The sequence below is a fragment of the Brachypodium distachyon genome, chromosome 2, assembly GCF_000005505.3.
Source record: "Brachypodium distachyon strain Bd21 chromosome 2, Brachypodium_distachyon_v3.0, whole genome shotgun sequence".
Lineage (NCBI taxonomy): Eukaryota > Viridiplantae > Streptophyta > Magnoliopsida > Poales > Poaceae > Brachypodium > Brachypodium distachyon.
This window is the reverse complement of record NC_016132.3, coordinates 19,194,324-19,220,758: the sequence shown is the minus strand read 5'-3', so window position 1 is coordinate 19,220,758 and position 26,435 is coordinate 19,194,324. Positions and strand designations below refer to the sequence as shown.

General features: G+C 43.1%; 3 protein-coding genes and 2 long non-coding RNA genes across 8 annotated transcripts; 2 read left to right on the top strand and 3 right to left on the bottom strand.

Moving 5' to 3' along the window:
* Positions 1-307: 307 nt before the first annotated feature.
* Positions 308-3,139, bottom strand: LOC112270921 (myb-related protein 2-like). 2 transcript variants are annotated; one of them, XM_024459553.1, is made up of 7 exons: positions 2,920-3,139; positions 2,639-2,843; positions 2,489-2,565; positions 2,351-2,408; positions 2,180-2,267; positions 2,029-2,098; positions 308-1,108 (listed from the first exon to the last, which is right to left on the bottom strand). In XM_024459553.1, the coding sequence occupies exons 2-7, from the start codon at positions 2,838-2,840 to the stop codon at positions 383-385; spliced, it is 1,221 nt and encodes a 406-aa protein (XP_024315321.1). In that variant the 5' UTR covers positions 2,841-2,843; positions 2,920-3,139; the 3' UTR covers positions 308-382. The 2 variants fall into 2 exon arrangements, with proteins under 2 accessions (XP_024315321.1, XP_024315320.1); XM_024459552.1 differs by having other exon boundaries at positions 2,639-2,846; positions 2,920-3,131.
* Positions 2,240-6,040, top strand: LOC104582635. 2 transcript variants are annotated; one of them, XR_002963549.1, is made up of 4 exons: positions 2,240-2,313; positions 2,444-2,516; positions 3,057-5,527; positions 5,640-6,040. It is a non-coding gene; the product is annotated as an uncharacterized LOC104582635 (long non-coding RNA). The 2 variants fall into 2 exon arrangements; XR_001406363.2 differs by lacking the exon at positions 2,240-2,313 and having other exon boundaries at positions 2,381-2,516.
* A 5,157-nt stretch (positions 6,041-11,197) lies between these two features.
* LOC112271011 lies at positions 11,198-12,362 on the bottom strand. Its single transcript, XR_002963786.1, has 2 exons — positions 11,581-12,362; positions 11,198-11,440 (listed from the first exon to the last, which is right to left on the bottom strand). It is a non-coding gene; the product is annotated as an uncharacterized LOC112271011 (long non-coding RNA).
* A 727-nt stretch (positions 12,363-13,089) lies between these two features.
* On the bottom strand, positions 13,090-15,370 carry LOC100831529 (E3 ubiquitin-protein ligase SIRP1). 2 transcript variants are annotated; one of them, XM_010232938.3, is made up of 2 exons: positions 15,118-15,370; positions 13,090-14,372 (listed from the first exon to the last, which is right to left on the bottom strand). In XM_010232938.3, exon 2 carries the CDS (start codon positions 14,320-14,322, stop codon positions 13,339-13,341), a length of 984 nt encoding a protein of 327 aa, XP_010231240.1. In that variant the 5' UTR covers positions 14,323-14,372; positions 15,118-15,370; the 3' UTR covers positions 13,090-13,338. The 2 variants fall into 2 exon arrangements, with proteins under 2 accessions (XP_010231240.1, XP_024315658.1); XM_024459890.1 differs by lacking the exon at positions 15,118-15,370 and adding an exon at positions 14,688-15,109.
* A 2,058-nt stretch (positions 15,371-17,428) lies between these two features.
* Positions 17,429-20,987, top strand: LOC100841834 (NADH--cytochrome b5 reductase 1). Its single transcript, XM_003568173.4, has 9 exons — positions 17,429-17,710; positions 18,608-18,749; positions 18,886-18,976; positions 19,109-19,186; positions 19,399-19,479; positions 19,570-19,659; positions 20,187-20,252; positions 20,420-20,506; positions 20,623-20,987. The coding sequence occupies exons 1-9, from the start codon at positions 17,599-17,601 to the stop codon at positions 20,713-20,715; spliced, it is 840 nt and encodes a 279-aa protein (XP_003568221.1). The 5' UTR covers positions 17,429-17,598; the 3' UTR covers positions 20,716-20,987.
* Positions 20,988-26,435: the final 5,448 nt, after the last annotated feature.

Here is a 26,435-nt window from a genome sequence, read left to right as displayed (position 1 = left end):
TACTGTCTTTGGTCACGACACACGGGAAGAACTCAGGGGTGTCGCACTCAATCAATGCATCTTTATATTGTTTTTTTGTGCCATAGTAACGCATGGTACCCTACTATACTAGTGTTCCTATTCCATTCATATTCCTTTTGTTCATGTACGCATTTCATAACCTGTTTATTTCTTGTTGCATTTTTTCTTGAAATGGGGATTTAAACTGCCGATCCGTACGTTTCTGTACTGAGTGGTTTAAACTCTTCCGTATTGTACTAGTATTTTTTGTCTTGAAGCGTACAGTTTAATCGCTGAATAATGATGGTAGAATGCTGGGAGAAATTATTTGTATGCTCATTTCTTCTCTTTGATCATATGCATATCATTATCATTTATCAATTCAGCTCCAGCTGAAGCCATTTAAATCAAAATGCCTAAAACCTTGATCACTATCATCAGTGTTGTGGGTGTTCAGATCAAGTTTCTTCCCAGAATTCGGGCGTTCAAAACTTGGATAGTCCATAGCTCGTCTCTTGCAGCTTGGTTCTTCAAGATACAATTTCTTTATATCGCCTTCTTTGGTTCCTGAAGCCGAACTGGTGGTGCTGCCTCCAACATTCTTTTGAGGTGTAATATACTCCTGTTGAATCTCCGTGTCACTTTCACTTCCCAACTCTGCTTTATGGTACTCTTTTACATTGTGCAAATGACCCATCCTACGCTCGCTTAAGCTTCTATTAAGCGGAAATTGATACTCATGGCCATGAGATTGTTTTCTGTATAATATTGAACTATCATCATATGCTTTGAGCACTCCATGGCTGTGTAGTCTATGCTCATTGATGTATCCTTCAGCTGCAGTCAAACAGTTATTTGTTGAACTTTCAACAAACTGGATTTGCCTTGGCTCTAGTCTGTGCATCCTTGAACTTTCTTTTATATCTGTAACTGCATTGCTGAAACATTCATTTGATACTTGTGAGACTAGTTCTGATATTTTTATTTTTGCATCCTCCAGGTTTGCAGGACCCAAATTCTGTTTTCCAAGGCTCTCTTGTGCCTGCTCTAGAACTGACTGCAGATACTTCCCTTGGGCTTCTATCCGTAGTTGTAGATGCCGTTGTACCTGTTGCCAATTTAGTTTCAGGTAAGAACTATCTACTGATTGTTCATGGAAATGTAGGCACTGAATGCATAATATGTTGCTTTGCTAGAATTTGATAGAAGTCCACTGCTAAATCAGAAGATTGATTTAGTGCTCCTGTACGGTTATATGGGGTGTATTTTGATTGACTGAGACAAGACTCTGACTTGCAGATACTCAAATAGATATGTTGTTTATGTGATACGTAATCATAGTCAGATGTACTATCGAATACAATCTAATGACATCAATCTTATGTCACATAAACCACTTATTTATGGGGAGTAATTGTTGGTCAAAGCCTTGTCTTCTTAACCAAGGAAATATTGCCTCCATTTCTCAAAGAATGGCACCCGTGCATTTCGAGGTTTAACTTTGACCATCAAATAGACCAATAATATGTTGATTATGTGTTACAAACTACTCCCTCCGTTCCATAATTCTTGTCGAAATATTACATGCATCTAGACGCTTTTTAGAAATAGATACATCCATTTTTGGGCAAATTTGAGACAAGAATTATGGAACGGAGGGAGTATATACCATTGGAAACTTTTTTTAATACGAATCAAGTGATTGAATTTTTGTAGCACGTAACCCACATATCATTGGTCTAATTGTTGGTCAAAGTTGAACGCGCCATTTTTGAGAAACGGAGGGAGTACAGAGGAAGTAGTCATTTAATCGCTAGATTGTAATTCGTTTTATGGGGCCATTCCCAGAGGGAAGCGTGCCCGTCAGTGATATCAAACAAAGATTTGGAACTCAGTCATTTCCACTTCGATTGGCACAGGGGGTGCTAGCTGGATGCTTGGTTTAGGTTATATCTTTCAATCTACTGCATACATCTGGTGAATGATCTTGGCTAAGAGCTTATTACACAAGTACTTTTAGCGCCTTACCTCGAGTTGCTCGTTTAGCTGCCTCTGCACCTCGATTTGCATCTGTAGGGCTTCACCAATTTGAATAGTTCTGGCACCGAGTAAAAGAGATTATTTACTTCAATATTCACATGAAATATACAATTTTAAAGTGCATGGGCTATGTTCTTACTTCTCTGCCTGTGGAATGACATTTGTGTTGGTCATTGCTGGTGTACTTGTTGCAGGCATGCTATCAGCTACAACTGCACATCCTATAGCTGCAAATTTTCATGAATTGTGTTATTATACAATTTTATTATAATGGTAAAGATGGAACTATGGAAGTTAAACTTTTACTCACCGTTCTTTGTTGTCCCAACGTTAACTTGAGCTTGGAGGTTCTTACTGAGCCTGTATTTCTGAAACATTAAAGAAATGATGACTTGTGCTGCAGTTATAGGTGCCACTTTTAATAGGAGAATTTCTGATCATCAGATACCTGGAGGTGGCTTTTGAGATGATACAGGGTGAGTCCTGGGATGCCCATAAGCCTCATGACTGTTTTTGGTGTAGCTTCTGGGTGATGAATGCGAGTATAAGAATTCAGCTGGCTTCTGTAGATTGAGTAGATTAAGAATCGTATACTTACTCTCTGCTCCACCTAATTGATTGACCGCATCTACAAATCTCTGATGTAACTCGGGTGTCCATTTCAGTCTAGGTTTAGCATCAGTTGAAAGAACTAGCCCAGAATCTTGTGTACTTCCTCCATGCAGAAACAGATGTCGTTCCATTGGAAAGGTCGTCCTAGTACTGAAGAGCTCACTTGGACCTTGATGTTGGTGATACATCTTCTGCTGTAGAGTAGAATGGATAGTATTAGAATAACAGAAACATGAAGGGACAAAAGATTTAACCAATTTCTCTTACTTGTGTTCTCCAGCCGTGTCCTTTCTCTTTGCCCTTGGACGTTGAAATGTTTATGAGTGTTTCCCTACTGACAAGACAAATACCTGCACTATTGTCCGAGCAAGCTTAAGCCTGTTGATACCCTTTTGGTCTTTCAGGTTGATAAGGAATGCCTCGTGAGGGACTCCTTATATGGTGAAACATAGAATCTAGCATCTTGGAACAAACAAGGAAGGAACAATCTTTAATGCAACTGACAGAAGATGCCGTCCTCAGTTATTCTGGAAACAATAGCGAAAATCAAAATGTCAGGTTTCTCTGCCTTTTTTATGGGAACTTCATCTGCATGGTTTACTCATTAGATCAGTAGAAGTATGTGTATAGGATAAATACCTAAAACTGGAGTGATTTCCTTTCTGAATGTTGCTTTCTGGCATATTATTCTGCTATCTGGTTGGTCTGAAAGATGCCTTTTCTGAATAATTCACTGAATCACCAGATGGAAATATTTGCGTAGCTTCTTTGGAGGTAATTTAGTTCGTATTTAGAAGTACTTTAGTGTTGTTGGGTTTACGTGATTAATAATTTTAATGTTTATAGTGGAATGCAATATGTTATCTTTTGTTCAAATGAAACAATGACATTTCTTTTTACATTACTTGATACTCGTTGCCTTCTTGGAGAGTGATATCTGACACACGGAAACATATTTTTCCTATCAATTTTATTCTGTCCTTTGTGCTACTATAAAGTGCATAGAATATGAACAAGCACAAGTTCCATCAGTGTCCTTTTCTAAGATTGGTACATATTCACATTGTAGTCCAGTCTTAGGAAAGGCTTATGCTCAACCAAGGCATTATGAACAAGCTCTTAGGAAAGGCCTCTGCTCTTTACATGGGATAAGCTCCTTTTGAACCAGACCACTTTGCTTTTAATCATCACCAGTCAAACAAACAGCACTTAGGTGCTATGTTCCTGTATATGTTACAGAAAATTCATCATTTCGGTACTTCTTGCTACATAAGTAGCTGGTTTATTGCAATCATTCTTCTCAACCAAGGCATTGAAAAGCCAGATGTTGTAAGCAAGTGTAGGCGTTCTATTTCCTCCATCCCTTTTCCTTTTAAATCATTACATGGATACAAATTCAGTCAATTCATGTCTAGTTCACCGGGAGATGTGTTTTGCGGCACTTAAGGATCTGGTTTTGTTCTCATCCTGTAGTCAAGTTTCAAAGTTCTCTGCATTTCATCAATTTGCCTTCATAATTCTTTTCTTTGGGACACCAATAGAACAAGAATGAGCTATCCTCATATGTCATGTCATGCTTAACAAAGGAAAGTATAAAAAAGAAAACAATTCATACAAGCGCTCATGTATTTCGCTATGCTTAACATTGTACCATTGCACCAGCTCTGTGTGTGATTCGGTTGATTGAACTATTGAAGTGGCACCTCATTAGAACTGTGTCAGGGGTATATGTCATTGTTGACAAATGGGACCGATTTTCAGCTGTGACAATTTAAAGGTCTTCTGTACTTAAGGGAATGAACTATCAGGAATATCTCTCTTTCTGCTTCACTAACACCGATGGCACTGCGCTGAACCTTTATCCCTTCTATTAAGAGCTTTCTTTGCTAGTCACTAGCAATGGTAAATTGGTACCATAACTTTCTTTTTATGCTATATCTTTCTTTTCTCTTCCAAAAAGTACGATCGTTTCCATTAATAAAGTTACTGTGCTTACTCTTGTATGCTGATGACTATGCACATCTGTGTAGCATGATATGTCAATTTATGTTTCTTTTTCTTCTTAATGCAGTTTATTTTTCTTAGCTATGTACCTATCATGTATTGCATGCTAACTGGAGGGTGGGCTATCTTGCTATCAACATATAAAGAAGTTATCAAAAGAAGAATCCAAAGCATCATCATTTGCTCTTCATCTTTTGCAAAGCAGTGTCAGCTTCGACTGGTCCTGCTAGGTGTTCTAGTACTGCAAGTTCAATATGCATTAAGCTTTCTGCTCTAGCATCTTTGAACTTCTTTCATGTCAGTTGCCTCTGCATCTTTGCCAGCGTAGAGCCTTATCTATTTAATAGAAGGCTACTGCAGTGAATTTCTTGCATGAAACAAGGAGTATGCGTCAATCGACCAGCATGCTAATCTTTAATCAGATTATCTGCCAAGAAATTAAATGATTCTCATGCAGCTGATCAGGAGGAATAGAAGGGCATAAAAGAACCCTTTTTTTTTGTCTCAGTGGAAGTTAAAGGTTTTGTGTGTGTGTTTTGGCAAGCACGAAAATTGCTTTGGTCGAAGAATATTTCCATTGTCAATAAAACTGAAGTGCCTTTCAAGTTTCTGATCCTTTTTTTCGGCAGAAGAGTACACTAGGTACACGATTTGTTCCCTTTCCTATCATCCTCTGTAAATTGGTCGTTGGTGCTATATAAAGCAAAGTACAAATCCAATTGGAATCCATGATGAATAGAGCATCACAATTGCATGAGCTACTTATCTTTTGAATGGAGGTTCTTTGTCCAAGCGCCACGGCCCGCGGCACCAGTTCTTTTCTCGGTGTCCTTGGCATCTGTGTTGAACCTCAAGTTGCACGCACAATTCGGTGAGCTATGCTTTTCCCCTTATGCATTTTCTATCTCATCAATGCTCCTAGATGCACAGTTTTTTTCCTGACGCGCCTTGCCCACATCCTAATCACAATATTCCTTGCACAGCACTGAAGCTTTCTGTGGTTTTCACAGAATATATGCTGCCTGAGCGTCCAAATAAACTATCACGGCGGCGACTATCTTACACTTAGTGATAGTTACTGTTCAGTGATGCTCGTTGAGCAACTAGTCTGGTATAGTGGTTATGTGATGCTCTTGCAGTTCAGGGACACCGGGGAAGCACCTGAAGGTTCGTTCCTGATATGGTATCTAATGCCAAATTTGCACTTGAGATTTTTTACCTTGTTTATAGCTGTGGTGTGCTCTTATGCCATGTGTTAATGGTTAGATTTGTTTCACTGATATGTGTGGTTAAAATTAGATTATATTGAGGCAATTAGAGGGACATCTTTGATATTCTTTCTTGGGATCATCGTTGGAGAATATGGCATTTCTGCTCCTGGTCAGTGCTTTTGGTTTTGCTCTCTTTTTCATATTCCAATGATCAGATTAACATTAGTCCTTTTCATGAGAAATATTCCCCTTAGTTTGTACGCGGTGGTGCCACATTTCGCTTCGTGGTTTATCGCAGATTAGTCTGTACTCTTTACGTTAGGTTCATTTGGATTTGTCTAGCAGTATCACGGGTAAACTTGTAGAGATTCACCTATTTATCCCAGAAAAAAATGACGATGCTTTCTCTACAGGATAAATTTGGAATTTATAGTTTTTCTTTTCATGTCCTGATTCTTACTAGACATGCACATTCTTCCTCATTGGTTTCAGTCAGTTTGCTTCTAGGTCTATTCATGACGTAAACATGTGAATAACTAGGTGATTCCCCGCGCGTTGCTGCGGAATAGTTAGATATGCAAAGAGTCAAATTGGGTGTTTAAAATGCAAAAGCAACAGAAAAAACATATTTCTCCGTCCAACAAAAGATGTCTTAAATTTATCAAAATTTCGATGTATCTAGACATAACTTAGTGTATAGATGCATTCAAATTTGGTCAAAGTTGAGACATCCTTTGTTGGACGGAGGGAATATTACATTATTTGACTACATTCAGGTTTGAGTTTCACCATAAATCATACATAGGCCGGGCGTAGACTGCACAAATCATTTGCAGACATATATTGCATATTATAGATCACAAATGGATGGTACAGGTACATAGTCAACAACAATTAGCAAGCCTTGAGGACATCATGTAGCCATGGAGCATGGATCCTGGTAACTATTCTTTATAAAAAGAGAAGCAAAACACCGCTAATAAACAGATAAAAAGAGAAGCAAAACACTGCTAATAAACAGACAGGACAAATGAATTGCATCAGTGAGATTAGTTGAGCAGCAAATATCTTTATATGATCTAGAAAAGAACTACATTCATGCAAAAGAGCTACCTTCCCGCATTATACCGAGCAGCAACATGTTGTAATGATGGCAGAAAGTCACTTTGATAAATATAGATGTATTCCCAACAAAAAAGGCATAGATTTATAATCAGCACCAAGAATTCATGTAGACTGTAAAATTTGGTTGTATAGGTTAGTTGTGCAGGCTAAACGAAAGAATGTGGATACAATAGACTGACATAAAAAAAATCAATCTATGAACATGAACTGCCCGATTATACTACTAAAAGATAACCAAAATGGTCATCTTGTAGAATTTTAGAGGTCCACCATATATGCATGAATACTTTGTTCATTATTTGAGTTACAGCTATATTTTTTGCATTTGTGGGAATGCCTGCCCTCACAGGCACCAAAAACTTTAAGCAAGTGGCCCAAGGAAATGTGGGGCTATGTCTATGTGTCATGCAAGTAATTCCATGTTGTGTAACATGAAGATTGAATCAGGTTTATTTTTGGATTGATTTGAACTACTCTTGGAGTTATGCGTACCGGAAACCAATTATCTTCTCTTTTCACAGTATATTATTATTCACCACAACTACTGATATTTAGTCTCCATAAAGCAGTCTGGGTAGCAAAGAAACTGAAAGCAAACGTCTAAGGAGTTGTATATACGTATTAGCATATACATGGAAGATATGGCAGTAGAAAAAGAAGAACTGAATCAGCCCTCAGTAAACTACCAAAAAGGTGAATGCAAACAACTATAAAGTTGCATCTAAATGGTGTATATTTCAAAGGATCTGCAGCAGGAAAAGAATAATGTTAGTTGGTTCTACGATGGAGTCAGTAAAAGGATCTTCATCAAACAACAAAACGGAAAAAATAAAGAAAGGTCGATTTAAGGCAAAGAAGGAAGCTTACATGTATTAAGCAAATATTTGGGCAACAACATAATAAGATTCCCTCATTCTTGTGCACTGATTCACAGTGCAGGACTCTATTTAAACATATGATTCGATAATTGTTTGATCCAAGGACACTCGTCCAAAAATTTCAATATTCTTTACCTCACATGATAAATCCGAACAATATGTAAATGGCTAATGGGAGCCATTCCTCCTTCGCGAACAAATATATCTGAAACACTGTAGAAGAAAATATAAGTGTGAGTGAGGTTGAACATAAACATGGATTCTTGCAATATTGTTTTTAAAGGATGAGTGAAATAATGACATTCGTCGTGAAGATATTACTATAGCAAGCAAATCAAATCGAACTAATAAAAAAAGAAAACCAAACATATATATAATCAACTAAACGTAGAGCTGAGCTGATGTGGACAGCGGATATGAAAAAAAATCCCACGTGGATTGATGGTCTATCCAATGTAAGTATCGATTGGATAATAAATTACAATTTTTGTAGAACAGCCCAGATCTGCAAAAAGAAGTGTATATGTGAGCACACCAGTGCTGATCACGGCAAGATGACAATTGGAAGTGCTTCTTCTTTTTTATCATCTTATGCATGTAACCTCTTATGCAGGACGTCAATTATGATAAATACATGCGATTGATTTTGTTTCATAGAAGCACATTGATACCACGCCATGGAGGATCTTCATCTACAATCTTTGCTGCACGAAGGAACATCAGTTCACATAGGAATTTTATCAATCACCTATGAAGCAAAACCTGCAACCAAGTAAAACGATCTGGGCAAAGGGAATATGACATGGAGAAGCAGATGGGAAGATCAAAGCACATATGAGCTTAACTAATAATACTCATCTTATTCCGGAGGCGTCAGAGACTCGGAGGGACCACGACTCCTGGAGGGGAAAGACTGCGGCTCGCCAACTCCGGCGAGGGGAGGGTGTGCGTCGCTGCTAGGGATGTTGCCACCAGTGGTTTTTTTTGCTAGGGAACTAACACCGCTGCACTGCTAATCTGCTACTGCTTGGTAAACATAGACACGGTGGGGAGGGGAGGAGAAAGAGGGGGTGAATATAGAGACGCGGTGGGGGGAAGGGAGGAGACGCACTCCGGAAGGGGACTCATGTACGGCAGCTAGCTGATGGAAGCCATTAAAATGGATGGAGCGCCTCTTCACGTTCTGCCGCAGGTCACGCTGACGGTTACTGGCGCATTGAAGCTTGGTAGAGGAATAATAGCGGCGGCTACGGGGAAGATGAGAGATCATCCGGCGGTTTTCGGTGCCGGCATGGAGGGATGGCTCGGACGGCAGGCCAGCAGGCAGCAGCGCCGCTATCCCTAGCTTTTCCCCTGCCGCCGAGGAAGTTCCGGTGTTTTTTTGTGTTTTTCAGTTGACACCGAACATGGCTTTGCCCCTTCGCTCGGTCTTGAGCCTTGAAGCCTTGGAGTTGGAGGGCTCGGCCTATACGGACCACTAATTGGGCTGGGCTAATTAGCATTAAGTGAAAAGACTCAGGTTAGGAACGCTAATCCCAGCCGTAAACATGGCATCCAAGGAAGCAAATATTTCAGATGACGTGGAAGCATGTGGTTTCAGCTTGCAAACATTAACTGCACTTAGTGGGGATGAATCTTATAGAGATTATAGATAACCGTGTAGTTTTTTTTTTCCACCGACAAGCACTCTTGAGTCTTGATTCCGAGGTCCGGAAATGGATCCTGGATTCCCCACAGGCTAGAGGAGCTTAAGGCAGGACTAGTCTGCTAAGCAGTCAGCCAGCCTCGGGCGACCTTTCGTCTATTCGTGATGATCGAGATACTCGCAAATTCTTGCCAAATAGTGTGTGCCTCAACTGTTTGACGTTTGCCCAATTTTGGTTATAAGTGTAACAAGATCACATGGAGATTCTGGTAAACCGAGTTTGACAGCAGAAAAAGCCACTCACTCATGCAGAAGTCAGCTCCTTGGCGGACGCTTCATTCCAACCTGATAGGGGCTGCGGCGGTGGTGATATGTGAGCTGCTCCACAGCTGGCTTGCCGAAAGTTTCGGTACGATGGGCATCGCAATTCGCAACCCAGTGCCGCACGCTGCTGGAGATTAGGATCTGGGATAGCCATAGCCGATTGTTGGATGTCGATTGGGGCGTGCATGTCCCTCCACATGATGAATTCTAGGTACTACACCCACTTATTATTTTTGACAGCAGTTACTACATCCACTTATAACAGCTACTAAAGAAGCTGTTCTTTTTTTTTTCTTTCCCGGTGGAGCAACCATTTATTGACTGAGAAAATTGCGCTGTCTTGCTGCGAAATTCTTGTGTTCTTGCAATCCATGCTAGTCGCTCTTTCCTTTTATAACCTTTTATAAAATGTTTTGGTAACTCAATTTGACTTTGCCAAAACATCTTATAAAAAGGATCAAAGCTAGTTTAAAGTCAGAAATTCTAGTTTTGTCCAAAGTCAAAATTCTTAAATTTTGACCAAGTTTATAGGAAAACACTACCAACATCGACGATATTAAATTAGTTTTATTTAGTCCATCATATATCTATATTTTTACAGTATATTATTTGACATTATGGATGTCTATATTTTTTTCTATAAAGTTCAAACTTTGAAAGATTGACCTACGACTTATATTTAGGAATGGAGGTTGTACTAAATAGCAGCTGGGTGTGTTAGTTCTTGACTATTTATGCCATGTCAATTTTTGCGAACCATTGGCTAGTCAAATATTTGGCAAGGATTTGCTGTCCCATGTTTGACCAAAAAGTTCAAAAATTGTGAAGAGAGATGTGAGGTAGTTGATAAAATTCTTTTGGCAACCAAATTTTTGGGTATGAACCAACCGGAGACCAAAATAAAATTGGTCTCTAAAATTTTAGTAGGACAATTTTGGACAAGAACCAAACACACCCTTACCCAACGGCTGCTTCCCAGCTGCGGGTGAGCTTACACACCCTTACCCAATAACTGCTGCACAGCTGCGGGTGAGCTTGATCTAGGTTCCAACAATATACACGGAAAAGTCAACAACGACGAACCGAGGGCCTCTTCCACGGAGGCAACGTACATTGGCTGCGCTTGAGTTAGTTTGGAATTCCAGGTGCGCGCGGCATGTCTTATCCAAACAGTTCTAGTACATCCGTTCCTAAATGAAAGAAGTCATAACTTTGTCCTAAGTCAAAAAAATTAAATTTTGACAAAGTTTATGAAAAAATCCACCAAAAACTATGGCAGTCATAGCTTTGTCCTAAGTCAATTTTTTTAAAGTTTGACCAAGTTTATGAAAAAATCCACCAAAAACTATGACTTCAAATTAGTTTTATTAAATCCATAATGATATATATTTGCACAGTATATTATTTAACATTCTGGGTGTTGATGTTTTTTTTTCTACAAACTTTAAATAGATTGACTTATGACTTATACTGTATTTAAGAAAGAAGGTATCACTAAATGGTAGCCATGTGCTTTACTGCTTTGTAGACCCAACAACTCGGATTGATTTCTTGAGTACATGTGCTGCCATATTGGCACCACGCCTGATTTCCTCGTGAACCTGCATCAGAATCGGCAATATGATACTGTTCACTGCAGACTTCGTATGAACTTTTCGTACGAAGACCAATAGTGGTAAATAGCAACCAGGTCCAAGAAACCGGCTGGGACTTGGAACCGGTAATTAACAGGTTTTCGCACCTGGTGCTTAAGAATCGGAAGCCACCAGACATCACTGATCAGTATCATATCCAAGAATTCATATCAAATCATGTTTAGAGCATTTTCAGCGGTACTAGATGTTATTTAGAGGCTTTCAAGACCTTATTTTAGTTTCATCTTCAGCAGGAGCCCTTATATTTCAGCCCCTACTTGATTGTTCCGTTACAATGACATATGAAGCTCATCTGTCAGTGAGACATGTCATTTTCTCGTCTTCCTCCCCGAGCTCGTGCGAGAGACCAACTAGGGAGATGCAGCGGGAGGGCTTGCCCTACTTCCCTACGCGCGAAGGGTGCGGCGGTGGGAGGCGGACGGTGGCGAGGGCGTGGTCGGAGGCGGGTGGAGGAGGCGGGTGCGCGCGAGTGCAGTCGCCGGAATAGGAGGCTCAGGCGGAGGTGCGAGCGCGCGCGGGGCCAGCGGACGGCGTCGACAACCGAGGGCGCAGGCTAAAGGAGGAGACAGGCGTGGCGGGAGGAGGAGAAGGGCGACGCGGCGGGGAGAGGAGATGGGGACGCGGCGCGACGGCGGTCACGGGCGGAGACGGCGAGCATGGCCACGGACGGCCAAGGCGGCAGTGAGGGGAGGGCAAGGGGGAGCGGCCGGTGAAGGAGGGCTGACGGGGACGGGGCACGCACGGGGGGACGATGGGCATAGGAAGAAATCTGATGTGGCACGGGACACGGGATAGGGGCCTCCCTCGGGAGTCCCTGGAACGGGGGCTTGGGAGGTGTTTCTACAAGCCTCCCTGGAATAGGGGCTCTAGTAGAGTCTCTGCCGAAGCGTTTTTTTGATTCTGGCCCCTAAAAACTCCCTCCTGCTGAAGATGCTCTGAGCACCGGATGCATAATGCAAAGCGCGTGCGTATAGATTCCACAGCCACTAAGCTCGCCTTTCTCTTTTGTGTCCGCAGCCACGGTCCTGAGTTCAACTGAAAGCATTTGCTGCTTGGCAAAAGATGAACAGACCGATTTAGATTTGGATGCGATTATCTCTGATATCGCATCATTTCATTTCCATGCCACCCACTAAACAAGTGAGGCAACGCAGGCTAAGACAAGAGGGCAGGCAATAAACTTGGAGCTAATAATTGCCACAACCAAGCAGACAAATGGGACATTTTATGACACCGAAAACAAACAAAATCTGGACAGTCTAAAGGTTTATGTCAAAGTTACTACCCAGGGAACAGTGTGTGCATGTGAAAAACATCTTTGTAAGTTGTAACTGGACGAACAGCAGAAATTTAGGTATACATTGATAGCGAACAGTTTCAAGACCAGAAATTCCATCGAAGCAACACCATCAAATAGTCATCAATCTTTCAACCACATGCTTAATTATTTTTTGACAGCAGCTTAATTCTTGTTCTTGGTAACAATGCCTCCAGTAATTCTTATGCACGATATTAGCCGCACTTCTCTATGGATGATGAGGTTGATTTCCGGTTTGATATAAGACTAGCACTAGCCCAAGATATCAAAGGTCACGAATGCGGAATGCATCATTCTCAATGCCCAAGAGGTAAAGAAAGAAAATGGTGTAATAACATGTCGAATAACTTAGCTGTAGGACTGAACCAAAGTGAAGTAGCGCAAATCACATGTCAATGCAGTAACAAACTTTGTACCCTGTTGTTCATCCATAGAGATGATCAGTAATATGGAAAGAGAAGTTCTACTGACAAAGTTGCATCACTATCCCCAGATGTATGGTCATTATTCACAAGAGTGGAGGAGATCAACTATGCCTTCCATTCGGGTTGGCTTCAGAAGCATGTGGCAGCTGCTGATGGCTAAAAGTGCCTCCAACATTCTGCGGTTCAGGCGTCGAGAATAGACCACTAAACCATGGAACAATGGCCCAAGGTCTGCTACTTTCCTCACTGCTATTTCCAGGGTCGTCAGCAACGACCTCCTCACGGATGCTCACTATTCCATCCATGTTGCCAGTCTCATTCAAGTCTTTTTTCTCATCAGATGGCAGTTCAAACCGGCAAACCGGGCAGGAACTATGGAGTTCAAGCCATGGCAGGATACATGAAGAGTGGAACTTATGTTCACAAGGCATCTTCTTAGCCTGGGACCCTAGCTCAAGATCATCAAGACAGACTGAACAGCTGACAACCTCTTCAATTTTGACAGTGGGCAACGCTTCGACTACTTCTTTCTTCGCAGGAGGGGTACCATATCGGCTTGTGTCATTCTCAGCCAAATGTTGAAGAAGCAGACTGAGCCCTGCCCCTAGGACATACTCCTCCAGCAAACCATCATCATTACTTGAGCTGCCATGGTCACCTCGGTCCTCATCAGGGTCAAGCACTGCACTTTGCAGAGCTAGGGCCTGGTTGAAGGCATTGATCAGAACAGAGTTGTCCCTTTCCCTGTCGTCTCGAAGGTCGTCATGGATGCTGTCAAGCACACGACGTAGCGCTGATGCCCGCCGATGCCTCCTGATGAAACCCTCAAACTCATGGCCTATGTCATTATCTTCGTCATCACTGTCCTCCGTCCCTCCTGGCAGCTCAAGAGAGTTGTCCAGCAGGCCCCATTGTGGGTGACTTTGCTCTGATCGCTGACTTGCTAATGCCTCAAAGTGTTCACCGATCATCTCTTCGATGAATCCACTCTCACATAATGGACACTTAATTTCCTCCACCATGGCCTCCTCAACAGCTTGCTCACATACATGGCACCAGTACCTCATGATGGCAGCTTCTGCCATCTCGCAAATCCTTCCGTTGATCAAGCCTAGTATATGGTTCAAAGGCAAATCTGCAAACAGGGCAGTAGGGCACCATGTTAAAGGCTGTATAGATCCCCAAGCAAACAACCAGAGGGTACAATTTACCATCTATGAGAATAAGTACAGCATCTCAGGAACAATTTATCAATAAGTGGAGCAGGATAAACACTATTCACATCGCAATGGCAAGCATACAGATCTTCCAAGAAATCAGCATCACGAACAAGAACAAGGACAAGAACAAAGCTAGTTTTGCATCAAATACGAAGTTAATCCTTCTTCTTTTTTGGTTCTTTAGGAACAGCCGAACAGGAGTGGCAAGCTGTCCTCAGGAGGAGACCCACTTGGAGGTGAGGCGATACTGAGATCTCCGAGAAGCGGGAGGCAGAGATCAAGAGCCAAGATTCTTAGTTCATGAATCAGGTGCGGATTCCATTCTTCGCGGAACAAGATACTATTCCCCCATAATAAGAACCACAACAAGAAACTAATTCCGGGCACCGCGCAAGATTCACAACATTGCCTGCAAATAATTTAGTGGCAGAACTCGTCTTCGATCCCAACCCAAATAAATCCTACGCATAAAACCCCCGAATCAACAAACCGGTCGCTTTACACAGATAATAGCAAAGATATTATCCTGGGGGGCGACGGAAACCGACTCCATGTAGAACCCGGGACGGGACGAATTAGTCCCCGAAAAATCAATCTTTCGTTCGCAACCAAGGAGAAGGAAACAGGGAAGAAATTTCATCGCGTGAAGAAGTGGCTAACCTTTGGGGTTTTCCTCGTGGATTGGATTGGATTGGATTGGATCGGATTGGACTGAGGCGGCCCTCTTGTCCTTGTTTGCTTCGGCCAAAGAAGAACAAGAAGTTACAGAGCGCAGGCTAGCTTGACTGCTGCATGGATATTTTACTCCTAGTGGTTATCGTCCCCTATATTTAGAGCAATTTTTTATGCTCCAGGCGCAAATTTCCAACAAAGTTTCTTTTTTTTTTACTAGGATACAACCAATAAAATGTGCTCTGACTTGTAAGCATACAAAGTTTCTGATCTTTTAGAAGATTTAAGCAGCTGTAGATTGGGGTTTGGCTGATAAGACATCCTTGTCATCCATCCAAAGCAGACCACCTGTAAACTAAGTCTAATGATGTCCGGTACTCCGGTTCTGCCTGATTTTGTCGGTGTGCCAACCTCTCGTGCTCGTTTTCTTTCCGAGATTGAGAGGTAAGAACTCTTGCTAGCCAAACTCTGTCAGACTTTTCTTCGGACTCTCCGCGTCATACCTCTATTCGTTTAATACTTTTTGGTACATGAACAAACCCCTACGGAGTAGTACCTACGTAGCAAATATGACAATCATAGGAGTTCTCTTCCCTCTTTTCGCGAAAGCAATTACTTCAAAAAAGAACCAACCGAGTGATGCCGTATTTGTTCCCAGCATGCAGTTCTGGAACAAATTTCCAACAATAATTGGTAGGCCAACCAAATAGCATGACGCATGAGGTCAGGTAGCGCATGCATTTCCGTAGTGGTGGTTATCCAACTGTCGCTTGTATGTCGCTATACAACAACTAAAAAAACACTCAGCGGCACATGGTCAGGTACAAAACCTTTTTAGGAAAATATTGACATCAACGGTGAAAAAAAATGTGATTTCCACTTTGCTTCTTCCATCATTTTTTTGGTTATTATTATTATATATTTTGGCCACTTGGCCAGGTCAAATTAATCAACGGCGTGAACTGAGTAGTCCGTGAACTGCAATCAGTATATATGACTCTTTTTTACTAATTAATCGCTGTGTGGAGCGGACTTAACGGTGAAGTATCGTCGCTTTGGACTTTGTTTGATACGCAAGATTATTTTAGGAGATTGCGCAGGCGCTGGCGTCAGCATGGCATCAGCGTCCTGGGCCGTCGGAGAGAAAACGGAACTGGACTAGCACATGGTGATTGTACATTGGCAATTTCAGGCCCATACGCGCCGGACTCTGGCCGCGCGTGGGCGTGGCACGTTGTCTGGCCTATTATCTTTTACGGTATTGCGGGCCACTTTCATGCTTCTGCGGGTAGGTCCATCGACGATCTTTCATAAATTCACGTCTTTGCGCGTGAGCTTGATCTGAAGCCCCTTGTAATTTACTCATCATTTCTAAATGTAAAAAGTTATAACTTTCTCACAAATCATATTTTTAAAAGTTTGATCAAGTTTATACAAAAATGAATTAACATGTAGAATTTCAAGTAAGTATAACATGAAATATATATCATGATGAATTTAATAAAACTAATTTAGAGTTGTGGATGTTGGTATACTCCCTCCATCCCATATTATGTGATTCAAATTTGTTAAAGATGAACGTGTTTATATATTCTAAAGTACGTCTGAATACAATAATATTACGACACTTAATATGTGACAGAGGTATTTTATTATAAACTTGGTCAAAGTTTAACAATTTTGACTTAGAACACAAGTTAGAACAACTTACATTTAGGAAAGGAGTGAGTACAACTTTTTTTTAGCAACCATGATCTACTCTTTTTTTCTTATAAACAAGAGATGTTTTAGCTTTGTCCTAAGTCAAACTGTTTAAAATTTGATTTAAATAATTTATATAAAAACCTATAAACATCTAAAACTCCAAATTAGTTTTACTAAATCCGTCATCACATATATTTTTATATTATACTTATTTAACATTGCAGATAAAGATATTACTCACTCCGGCCGGAATTGCGACAAGATTTGATACAATACAGTCTAAGTGAAGAACACTGAAATATAGAGCTGTTTGGTTTGATCCCAAAGTTGCCCTACTTTGGCCAAAAACTTGAACTAAAGTTGGCTATGTGACCTTGGCTAGCCAAATATTTGGTCACCGTCCAAACAAACACCAAATTTTGATGAATGACCAAAAAATTGACTTTGGTATGTTTTGGTAGCAAACCAAACACACCCTATGTACCGGACACGCATGCTATGCTGGTGTTTATCTGCCACCGTCCGATTCAGATCTGGACGGTGGAGACTGGAGCACGGGCGACAAATGGACCAACCACCCATCCATCCAACCAACCAAACTCCCCTTCTTCTCCACCTGACCTCGCCGTCGCCGTCTCCTTCCCCACCTACTCCAGTCCCCAACCTCGTCGCACCACCCTACTTAACCCCGCGCACCAAACCTAACCCAGACCCACGCGGATCTTTCTCCCTCTCTCCTCGCCAGACAGCCAGACAGCCCCGAGGATGGAGTTCCTGCAGGGTCAGAGCAAGGAGACCACGGTGGCCGTCGCTATCGCCGTCGTCGCCGTGGCCGCCGGCGCCGCCTTCCTCCTCCTCCGCGCCAAGAAACCCAAGGGTACGCCACGCACGCACGCAACCCGTGCACTTGCCGTGCGTGTTCAAGCTCTCTCTGGTTCCGTCTCGTCTTTGTACAGTGATTAGTAGGATGCTCTGCTCACGGCTAGCGGAGTGTATCTCTTTAGAAAATGTCGCGGGTTGATGGCATCTTGGTTTGGGCCTTGGAGCTTCTGCGACATGTCCCGCGAGATTGTGTCTTTTGGGGGGTAGGATGAACTGAATGTTTGAATTGTGAGTGACAATTAGGCAAACAAAGATAGGATCAACTCATATGATTTCAGGTGGATATTGTTTCATATGTATAGAGGATATTCATATACCAATATACTATAATAAGAATCAATTAAGATTAAGATATGGATCATAGAAAGACCACTTTTTCTCAATCCTAAATTAATAAAATAAAGAAACTTGGTCATCCTAGGTTGTTAGTTACAGATAACTTAATGCCTTTGAACTCCCAGGGCCATCGAAGTTAAAAATTCACCAGCGACTACATGTTAACTCATCATTCAAAGTTTTTTTTTTTGGGTAAAGAAGTAGGTTTTAACCTACTGCAAGGAGTTTTATTATTATATTAACCAAAAGAAAGTTAACTGTACCTAGAGAAGATGTGCAAAAAGCAAAAGGTGAAAGAAAAGGAACACTACCTAAAGCTATCTTTCCAGTTCTTGAAGCCTGAATATCTCTCTATCTTAGCCCTGTGAAAGACAAGATTGAGCATCCAAAGTTGCAGTATGATTAGACCTCAGTTCACATGCTTTTGCAGATTCTAGAGCATTTTTAAACTGTTTCTGTCCTCTGGATAGATAATTTTCTGTACTTCAAGCAAGATTACTCCTTTTGAAGCTTCTGGATAAATTATAAATAGGTGTGCTATTATTTGTTCCCTTAGGCTGCTTGGATGCTGAGAACTTCAAGGAGTTTAAACTTGTGCAGAAGAGGCAGATCAGTCATAATGTGGCCAAGTTCAAGTTCGCTCTCCCGACACCTACTTCTGTGTTGGGACTTCCAATTGGCCAACATATAAGCTGCAGGTTTGGGCACTTCCTGGTCGTGTCCCGATTTACAAGTCATGGCGTTAAGTTGAATGCTCATTCTTTTTGGTTCAAGGATCCAGGTGATTATTATTTTTAATTCCATTGGTTTCTATTTTATGTTACCTGGTTGCAGAGGGAAGGATGCTACTGGCGAGGAAGTAATCAAGCCTTATACTCCAACTACACTGGATTCTGACATTGGATACTTTGAGCTTGTTATTAAGGTAAATTTTGGTAGACATGTTACCTTTATTTTATTGTCATGTTACTTTGTCTCGATATCTTTAGTTTGTATATCAATAGTGTTGTGAAATGTTAACTTTCTTCTTATTTTTATTTTTTCTTTCTCACTCAAGATGTATCCCCAAGGAAGAATGTCTCATCATTTTCGTGAGATGAAAGTTGGTGACTATTTGTCTGTGAAGGGACCCAAGGTATGTCTGTTAAAAGTAGTTCGTCATTGATTCATGTAGAATCTGCTGCATTTGGCCATTTTCGTGGTACTTTTCTGAATTGTATTTGTAGAATCCCTGAAACATAATAAACAGCATAGTGCATAAGTTTGCTTGTGATAAATGTGAATTCGCAATGCTATGCATGTTGACCTTTCAGTGTGGTGGTTAAATGAATTTGTGTCTTAATGTAGGGCCGTTTCAAGTACCAACCTGGGCAAGTGAGAGCATTTGGAATGTTAGCCGGAGGATCAGGAATTACTCCAATGTTCCAAGTAATAGATGGTCAAAAAATTCTTTGATGGCTGTTAATATTTGAAATATTCGGTTAGTACTGAGCAATGCATTTTGCTATCTTATTGTAGGTCACAAGGGCAATTCTTGAAAACCCAAATGACAATACAAAAATTCACTTAATCTATGCTAATGTCACATATGATGACATTCTTCTGCAGGTATGATTTTGTTGGCAAACCTTCTGCAGTTCTCTTCTGACAATTAACATTTTTGTCATACAAAATTGGTTCAAATTTTAATAGCTCTTAGTGAAACCTAGATGTAGAATCCTAGTGTATCTGCTCCTTGAAAATGGAAGAATTTTGGTGTAGCATTTTTATTACAGATTGTGTCGCAAATTACAGAAACCTGACATAGAGGATCTCCATTTTCAATTTGTATATTGTTGCTGGAATTTCATACATGCCTTTTCTGGAGCTTTTCTTGGTAGCAACCCTCTTTCTTAATGATAAATGATTTGTAAAGAGGTCCGGCCATGAAATCTAGCCAAGCGTTATTTTATTATGTTTCTTATAGCAATTCTGTACTACTTATACCAGTACAAGGAAAAGGTCAGGTTAGACTAACGCTTCATATATGCTTTTGGTCCGTTAGGCTTACAGTATGACTTTGTTACGATGATGCAGCTTACTGCGGTAAATGTAATTGAACTGCTGAAGTTCACTTCTTTCTTCAATTCATGCAGGAAGAACTGGACAATCTGGCTAAAAACTATACCGATCGCTTCAAGATCTACTATGTCTTGAATCAGGTTTATATTCTGTCCTGATGTTTAGTACTTTGTCTTGTGACCTGTAGCAAACTTTTATGTTTTGCTAGCCTAAACTTTTAGGTACTATGATTACTGCAATCCTCATTACAGTATGTTGAGGCTCCTAGCATATAACTTACATCACGGGCGTTGTTTTCCATGTGCAGCCACCCGAAGTCTGGCATGGTGGTGTTGGGTTTGTATCCAAGGATATGATCCAGACTCACTGTCCAGCGCCTGCAGCCGACATTCAGGTAAGTCCTGGGTCTTCGGTGAACTTGGAACCATAATTTGTTCTCTGTCAAAGCGTAAATGTTTCTCATCTAGTGACCAAGGCACTAGTTTGACACTCTGTAACTTTTCGTTTCAGATATTGAGATGTGGACCTCCTCCAATGAACAAAGCCATGGCTGCACACCTAGACGACATTGGCTACACTAAGGAAATGCAGTTCCAGTTCTAAGTTTTGACGATAGAAGTGCACCAAAATAACCTGGCACGTGAGCGCTTTTATTTCTTTCAATTTGACATGGGCTGACTCTATTGTGATTTAGCTCGTATAGACAGAACTCCATAGTTGGACTGGCAGGCATGTTCTTATGAATGCTACGAAAACTGATTAATTTGGTATCATTGTATTCACAAAAGAAAAAGTGTCACTGTACTGTACTGTGCCAGTTATGCGTCAATGATATGCCATTTTAGGCATGAAACCACTACATGTTTCCTATGCTACTTCTGGCTGTGAAATTCTTTGCTGGAGGCAAGAGCTGTCGATTCAGTTATAACATGATATCATCAATTTCTAAAGCAATATTAATCAGAATATAAGTTTCAAAGCAATATATAAATTGCAAAAAAGCACTATTAGTACAATAAACCTAAGAACTTGTAAACATGCTTGCTCCCAAATTTGATATAGTGTGTATATATTTGGAGCGGATAGCCGTCGGAAATTCAAGAGACCTTACCGCCCACCTGTGCCCAAAATAGCGTTACAATAAGGGCAGCTCCAATGTGAAAATAAAACCGACCATAAGGCCACTATGGTCGACCTCAGCTAACTTTACACATTGCGGAAGTCGACCACAGGCGGAAAAACTTTGAGGTCGCCCTTACCGCTATGGCTCGGCCTCAAGGAATAGAAATCAATTCTTTCTCTCTCCACTTTACACAGCGCTGCACCTTGAGGCAGAGCAGTTTCTTTGCCGCGCGTTCGGAGACGCGCCGCCGTGGGGAGGGCACCAGCAGCACCGGCGTGCAGAAGCAATAAGACACAACTACTGCGGGACTCACGATCCCAACGGCCAAGTTTTCGTGGATCTTGCCTCCCTGTGTCGCCGCTGCAGGCGCATGATGCGAGCGTGAGGACGTGCTCCTCCGGCTCAGCCAAGTCGCCGGCGCAGTCGAATCAGAAGCAATGAAGGGAGCGCCTGAGGTGGAGAACAGGAAGCATGGCGAGCTCGCTGATGATCAGCGCACTCCACGCCGGGCGCTCGTCGGGGGCGACGTCGATGGCCACGCTGGAGCCTCCGCCATGTTGGATTTCTGCTCTGCGATCCGACAAATCGAGGCCATCGGTGGTAGGATTTGAGGAACCAGATCCATCGCTAGTGGATTTGAGAAATCATGAGATTTGAGAGACAGAAGGGGATACTAGGGATTTCGGTCGCGTGAGGAAAGGTAGAAGCAGTTAGGAGAAAAGAAAAAAACTGACATGTGGGGTCTAGCTTAAGGCCCAGTCGCCTTTAAACATTGTGGGTCTTTTGTTTTGCTATAGCAGATCAGATGGGTCCCATCTTAAGGTCGCTTTAAGAAATAAGGAATTGGAAAACGCGAGCTATCATTTCTGCCTTTTCAGAGATATGCGACACCAGTGACAGCAAAGCAGCTGCCTGTTTTCCCCAGGAGGTCATTGTCCTGCCCTGTGTGACAGCTAAAACAGTACTATACCACCCCAGTGCTACAACAGTTGGTTGCTGCTGCTTGAAAGTGCAAATCTGGGACAGCAGCAAATCAGCCGTGTCTTTTCTTTTCATTTCTTCTTGGGGCTCCGTATGTAAGTCCTTAGTTCTAGAAATTTGGTACTTACTGTGATACTAAATTCTTGATCAAATTTGTTCAGGTATAGATGCATCTATTATTAAAAAACGTTTAGATACATGTGATATTTCGGCAACAATTTAGAATAGGAGGGAGACACATTTTTCTCAAAATTTGACTTAAGATTTGATGGTTGGTCTAAAACGAGACAAATGCAGGGATCCTCCGTGGTGAGTGGCGATCATTGAATTGCATCTGCTAGCTATCTCCACCAAAAGTCCAAACTGATGGAAAATAATAATGATCTTAGATTTTTTTAATTTTTGTTAATTGACATAGTTGAGTTTCTTTGTAGAAGAGCTGAATACCTTCGCAGAGACCTTTTTCTGTTACCCTCTCTAGATCTCCCTTGGGGAAACATTTTATAATTAAAACTCAAGACTGTCACCATCATTCATTTGGAATGCACGTACGTACATCATGGCGCCCCACTAACACTGGAGAGGTCTAGTCTTAATAATGGAGACGATGATCATTGATCCCAACTCGTAGGTAGCTCGTAGCCTCGTACCCAAAAATCTTATCTATATGGCTTTGCCGCATGGCCACGATTGCATGCATTTCCTACGCAGATCTGCACTGCTCGAATCGAATGGCTCCAGTGGTGATGGCAGGCTGAGGCTATAGGGTGCGTAGAAGCTAGCAAGGCCGAAAGGACAAGCGTAAAGCCTAAGCCTAATTAATTAACAGATCGTGCTGCCATGACTGCTGATTTTTTATTTTGGAATTTAATTTTGAGTAACATGATTAAATTGTGTGAAATTCTCCCCGTTTCAAAACAAATGGATGTCTTTTTAGAGTAAGCCACACAAAGTAAGAGTGTGAATGTGAAATGTCAACATATATTACATTTCAATCATTTCATGCACATATATTTGCCCTCGCCAGGAGCTTCAATCATTTTTATACACAAAAAAATGTGGCAATTGTTGCCAACATTATATACCAACCAAATAAACATGTCCTAGATTATTAGTACGTTCTTTTCATGATATGAGGTGTATTGGGTTTCATTAAGATAAGGTTTTGATCAAGAGTTAATCAATTAATATGTGGTTTATATGACATTGTCAGCATGAAAAGAGCTCTATTGATATCAATTTTGCGTCAAATAAACCAGATATTAACAAAGTAATATTTACTCAAAGTCTTGTCTTAACAGAACCTAATTTGTCTTACATTATGAAAATTATGGAGTTTATTGTTGTTGTTGTTGTTGTTGTTGTTGTTGTTGTTGTTGTTGTTGTTGTTGTTGTAATATAATAAAATCTTTACATGGGCCGGGCCGCGATCCTACATGGCGACGACTAAGTCAACGAATCCCGGAGACCGGTCAAATCGCCAACAAGGCATAGCCATGCTAACTAGGCGTCGGTCAAAGAAGTCAAAGGGTCAAGCCCTCCAAGCCATGGTCAAAGGAGTTAGAGTAAGGGCCAACAAAGCTCTAGGAGCAAATTTACCACCTTACCCTCACTTTTCCTCTCCCTCAAGAGTAGCCATGGTCTTTTGTCATGGACCCTTACGCTATAAATACCCCCTCATGGGGGCATGTATCATACACACTCCATTGGAATAATATCAAAGGGGAGAGGGCTAGAGCAATTCAAGGAGCCCGCTCTCGAGTGCTTGGGTCGAGCCTAGTCTCGACTCGACCTCGGGGACGCAACTTGGGAAGCCTAGTTTCGAGGTTCCGGGCCGTCTAGTACGACCTCGACTCGAAGTAGAGGGATCGGGTTAGAGTCTCGAGGGTATCCCAACCTCGCTACATGGGAAGACAAGTTCGGCTCATGTCCGAGGCGGTCCCTAGAGATCTCTCGCTATAGGTGACTTGGGAAGACGAGTTCGGTCCAAGCGCTTGGCTAACGACCCCCTCGAAGCCTCTCCTAACATAGGACTAAGTTGTACCCGCAGGATCGACCGAACCTATTCAAAAAAATATCGACGTGTCAACTTGTTCCAAGTGTACGGCGACCTTCGCTATAAGGCCAGCATACACCCCCTACACCTTGTTCTCGCATTCGTGCCATCGTGCATTGGCATCCCGTACTCCTGTTGTTTTCTAGAACAACAACAGTGGTGCCGATCGTGGGCAACCCTCGCCGCAATTGAAGATTTGATGGCACCGACGAAGCCTACTTCATCGGGTGTCCAACTTGCTGCGAGCATGGGCGCCACGACGGAGGTCGTGGCCGCACCCCCGCTCCCGGCCGTCCCCGAAGGAGCCGAAGCACTCGGAATCGTCGTGGGCGGTCCTTCGACCCTCACCGACGTGGTGGCAAGGATCGGCGAGCTGCTTGTGGTTACCGCCCCGCAAGGGACACGGAACTTGGTATGCCTCGTTCGATGGGCTTCGCGCCACCTCCCTTGCGACCGGTGGTCACCTTGCCCTCGGAACCTACAAGAGGAAACAATGTGGCCTCGGGAGGATCCGTGCCGGAAAACCAAGGAGTCCCGGCTTATGATCCCTCCAACCCAGGACTACCTCCATTAGCGCTCGCCACAATCGCCAATGGAGCTCCTTGGTACCATCCGTATTGGGGGCTTCCGCCGCATGGCGCTCTCCAAGTCACACACGCTCCGAACCAACCTCGCTTTGCGAGCGCCCAGCAAGCGCCCCTTGTTCCCCTCGCCGGGGCCGAACAAGGTGGCAACCAAGCTCCGCCTCAAGGCGCGCCCCGCGGAGATCGAGATCCCAGCGTACACGGAAACGAGTAGGTGGCGGAGTCCGGAGCCCTCGCCGGCGGTGAAAGAAATCCTCGCCGACCCTCCGACCCCCAAGAAGACACCGAGATCCCTCTCCGAGTGACCCCTCTAGCGACGAAAGCGACCCCGATGAAGGAGGATCGCGTCGCCGGAAAAACCGGAAGGGCCGACCATCTTGTACCCCGCTCACGCGGGAAATCCAAGACGCAGATTTCCCACCAAGGTTCAAGCCGCCGACGATACGACACGACGGAGAATCCAACCCTCTTCAATTCCTGGACGTCTACTCCACCGCCATACGGGTGGCAGGTGGAGGCCCCACCGAGATGTGCAACCTTTTTCCGCTCGCGCTCACCGGAATGGCGCAAACTTGGTTTTATAACCTGCGGAAGAATTCCGTGCATTCGTGGGAGCACCTCCAGGAAGTCTTCATCGCCAACTTTCAGGGAAATTTCAAGGAACCCGTGCAAGCTCACGAGCTTTATGTCGTGAAACAAAGGCCGGGAGAGTCCCTCCGAAGCTTCTTCCATCGCTTTGCGAAGGTCCGGAGCCAAATCGCCAACCCACCGTCGACGACCGTGATCGACGCTTGCATGTAAGGCCTTCTCCAAGGAGAAGTGACTCGCGCTCTAAGTCGCAATCCTCTAAAGACGACCGAAGAGCTCTACCGAATCTTGTAAGAATACGCTCGGGGCGAAGATGGAGACATCACCAAGGAGGACGCGCCGTGCGGCGCGCCCGAAGGAACTCCCTCGTCGAATCAACCCCAGGCGTCTGCACCACCTTCCAAGAGGAAGATGAGGCGGGGGAAGAAGGCGCCCGGCGACCAGGCTCGAAAGATCTTCGCCGTCGAAGGGCAAAACTCGTCCAAAAGGACTTGGCAGCCCAAGAAGCATCCTCGCCCCGCCGAGAAAGGCACCGGAAGATGCGTCATCCACAACTCGGCGAGCCACAGCACCTTGGAGTGCAATACCCTCATCATAGCTCGTGAAGAGTTCCAAGCATGAATGCAGGCCCAACGCAAGGACGAGAAGGCGCCTGAGGCCCCACGCCCCGCCAGCGTCATCATTGCCGACCCTGCGCCCAAGGAAGAGAACCTTCTGTTTCAAGAACCCGCTCACCATGTCGGGGTAATACTCGGGGGCTCCGCCACAGGCCGGGGGTCAAAGAGACAACGCAAGGAGTATGCGCGCGAAGTCAACGTCATTGGAACCTTCACTCCAACACCACCACCCAAGTAGGCGAGTGTACCCATTTCCTTCACCGAAGAAGACGCCAAGGGGATACGCTTCCCACACGACGACGCCCTCTTCTGACGGCCATCGTCTCGAATCGCGAGCTCACGAAAATACTCGTGGACGGCGGAAGCTCCGCCGA

Coding starts and splice junctions, on each gene's coding strand:
- LOC112270921 (XM_024459553.1), bottom strand. CDS start 2,840: ATGTATCACCAACATCAAGGTCCAAGTGAGCTCTTCAGTACTAGGACG. Junction 2,566..2,638: donor TCAATTAGGTGGAGCAGAGA/GTAAGTATACGA, acceptor TTCATCACCCAG/AAGCTACACCAAAAACAGTC. Junction 2,268..2,350: donor CGTTGGGACAACAAAGAACG/GTGAGTAAAAGT, acceptor GAAAATTTGCAG/CTATAGGATGTGCAGTTGTA.
- LOC100841834 (XM_003568173.4), top strand. CDS start 17,599: ATGGAGTTCCTGCAGGGTCAGAGCAAGGAGACCACGGTGGCCGTCGCT. Junction 17,711..18,607: donor CCGCGCCAAGAAACCCAAGG/GTACGCCACGCA, acceptor TTGTTCCCTTAG/GCTGCTTGGATGCTGAGAAC. Junction 18,977..19,108: donor ACTTTGAGCTTGTTATTAAG/GTAAATTTTGGT, acceptor TTCTCACTCAAG/ATGTATCCCCAAGGAAGAAT.
- LOC100831529 (XM_010232938.3), bottom strand. CDS start 14,322: ATGGCAGAAGCTGCCATCATGAGGTACTGGTGCCATGTATGTGAGCAA.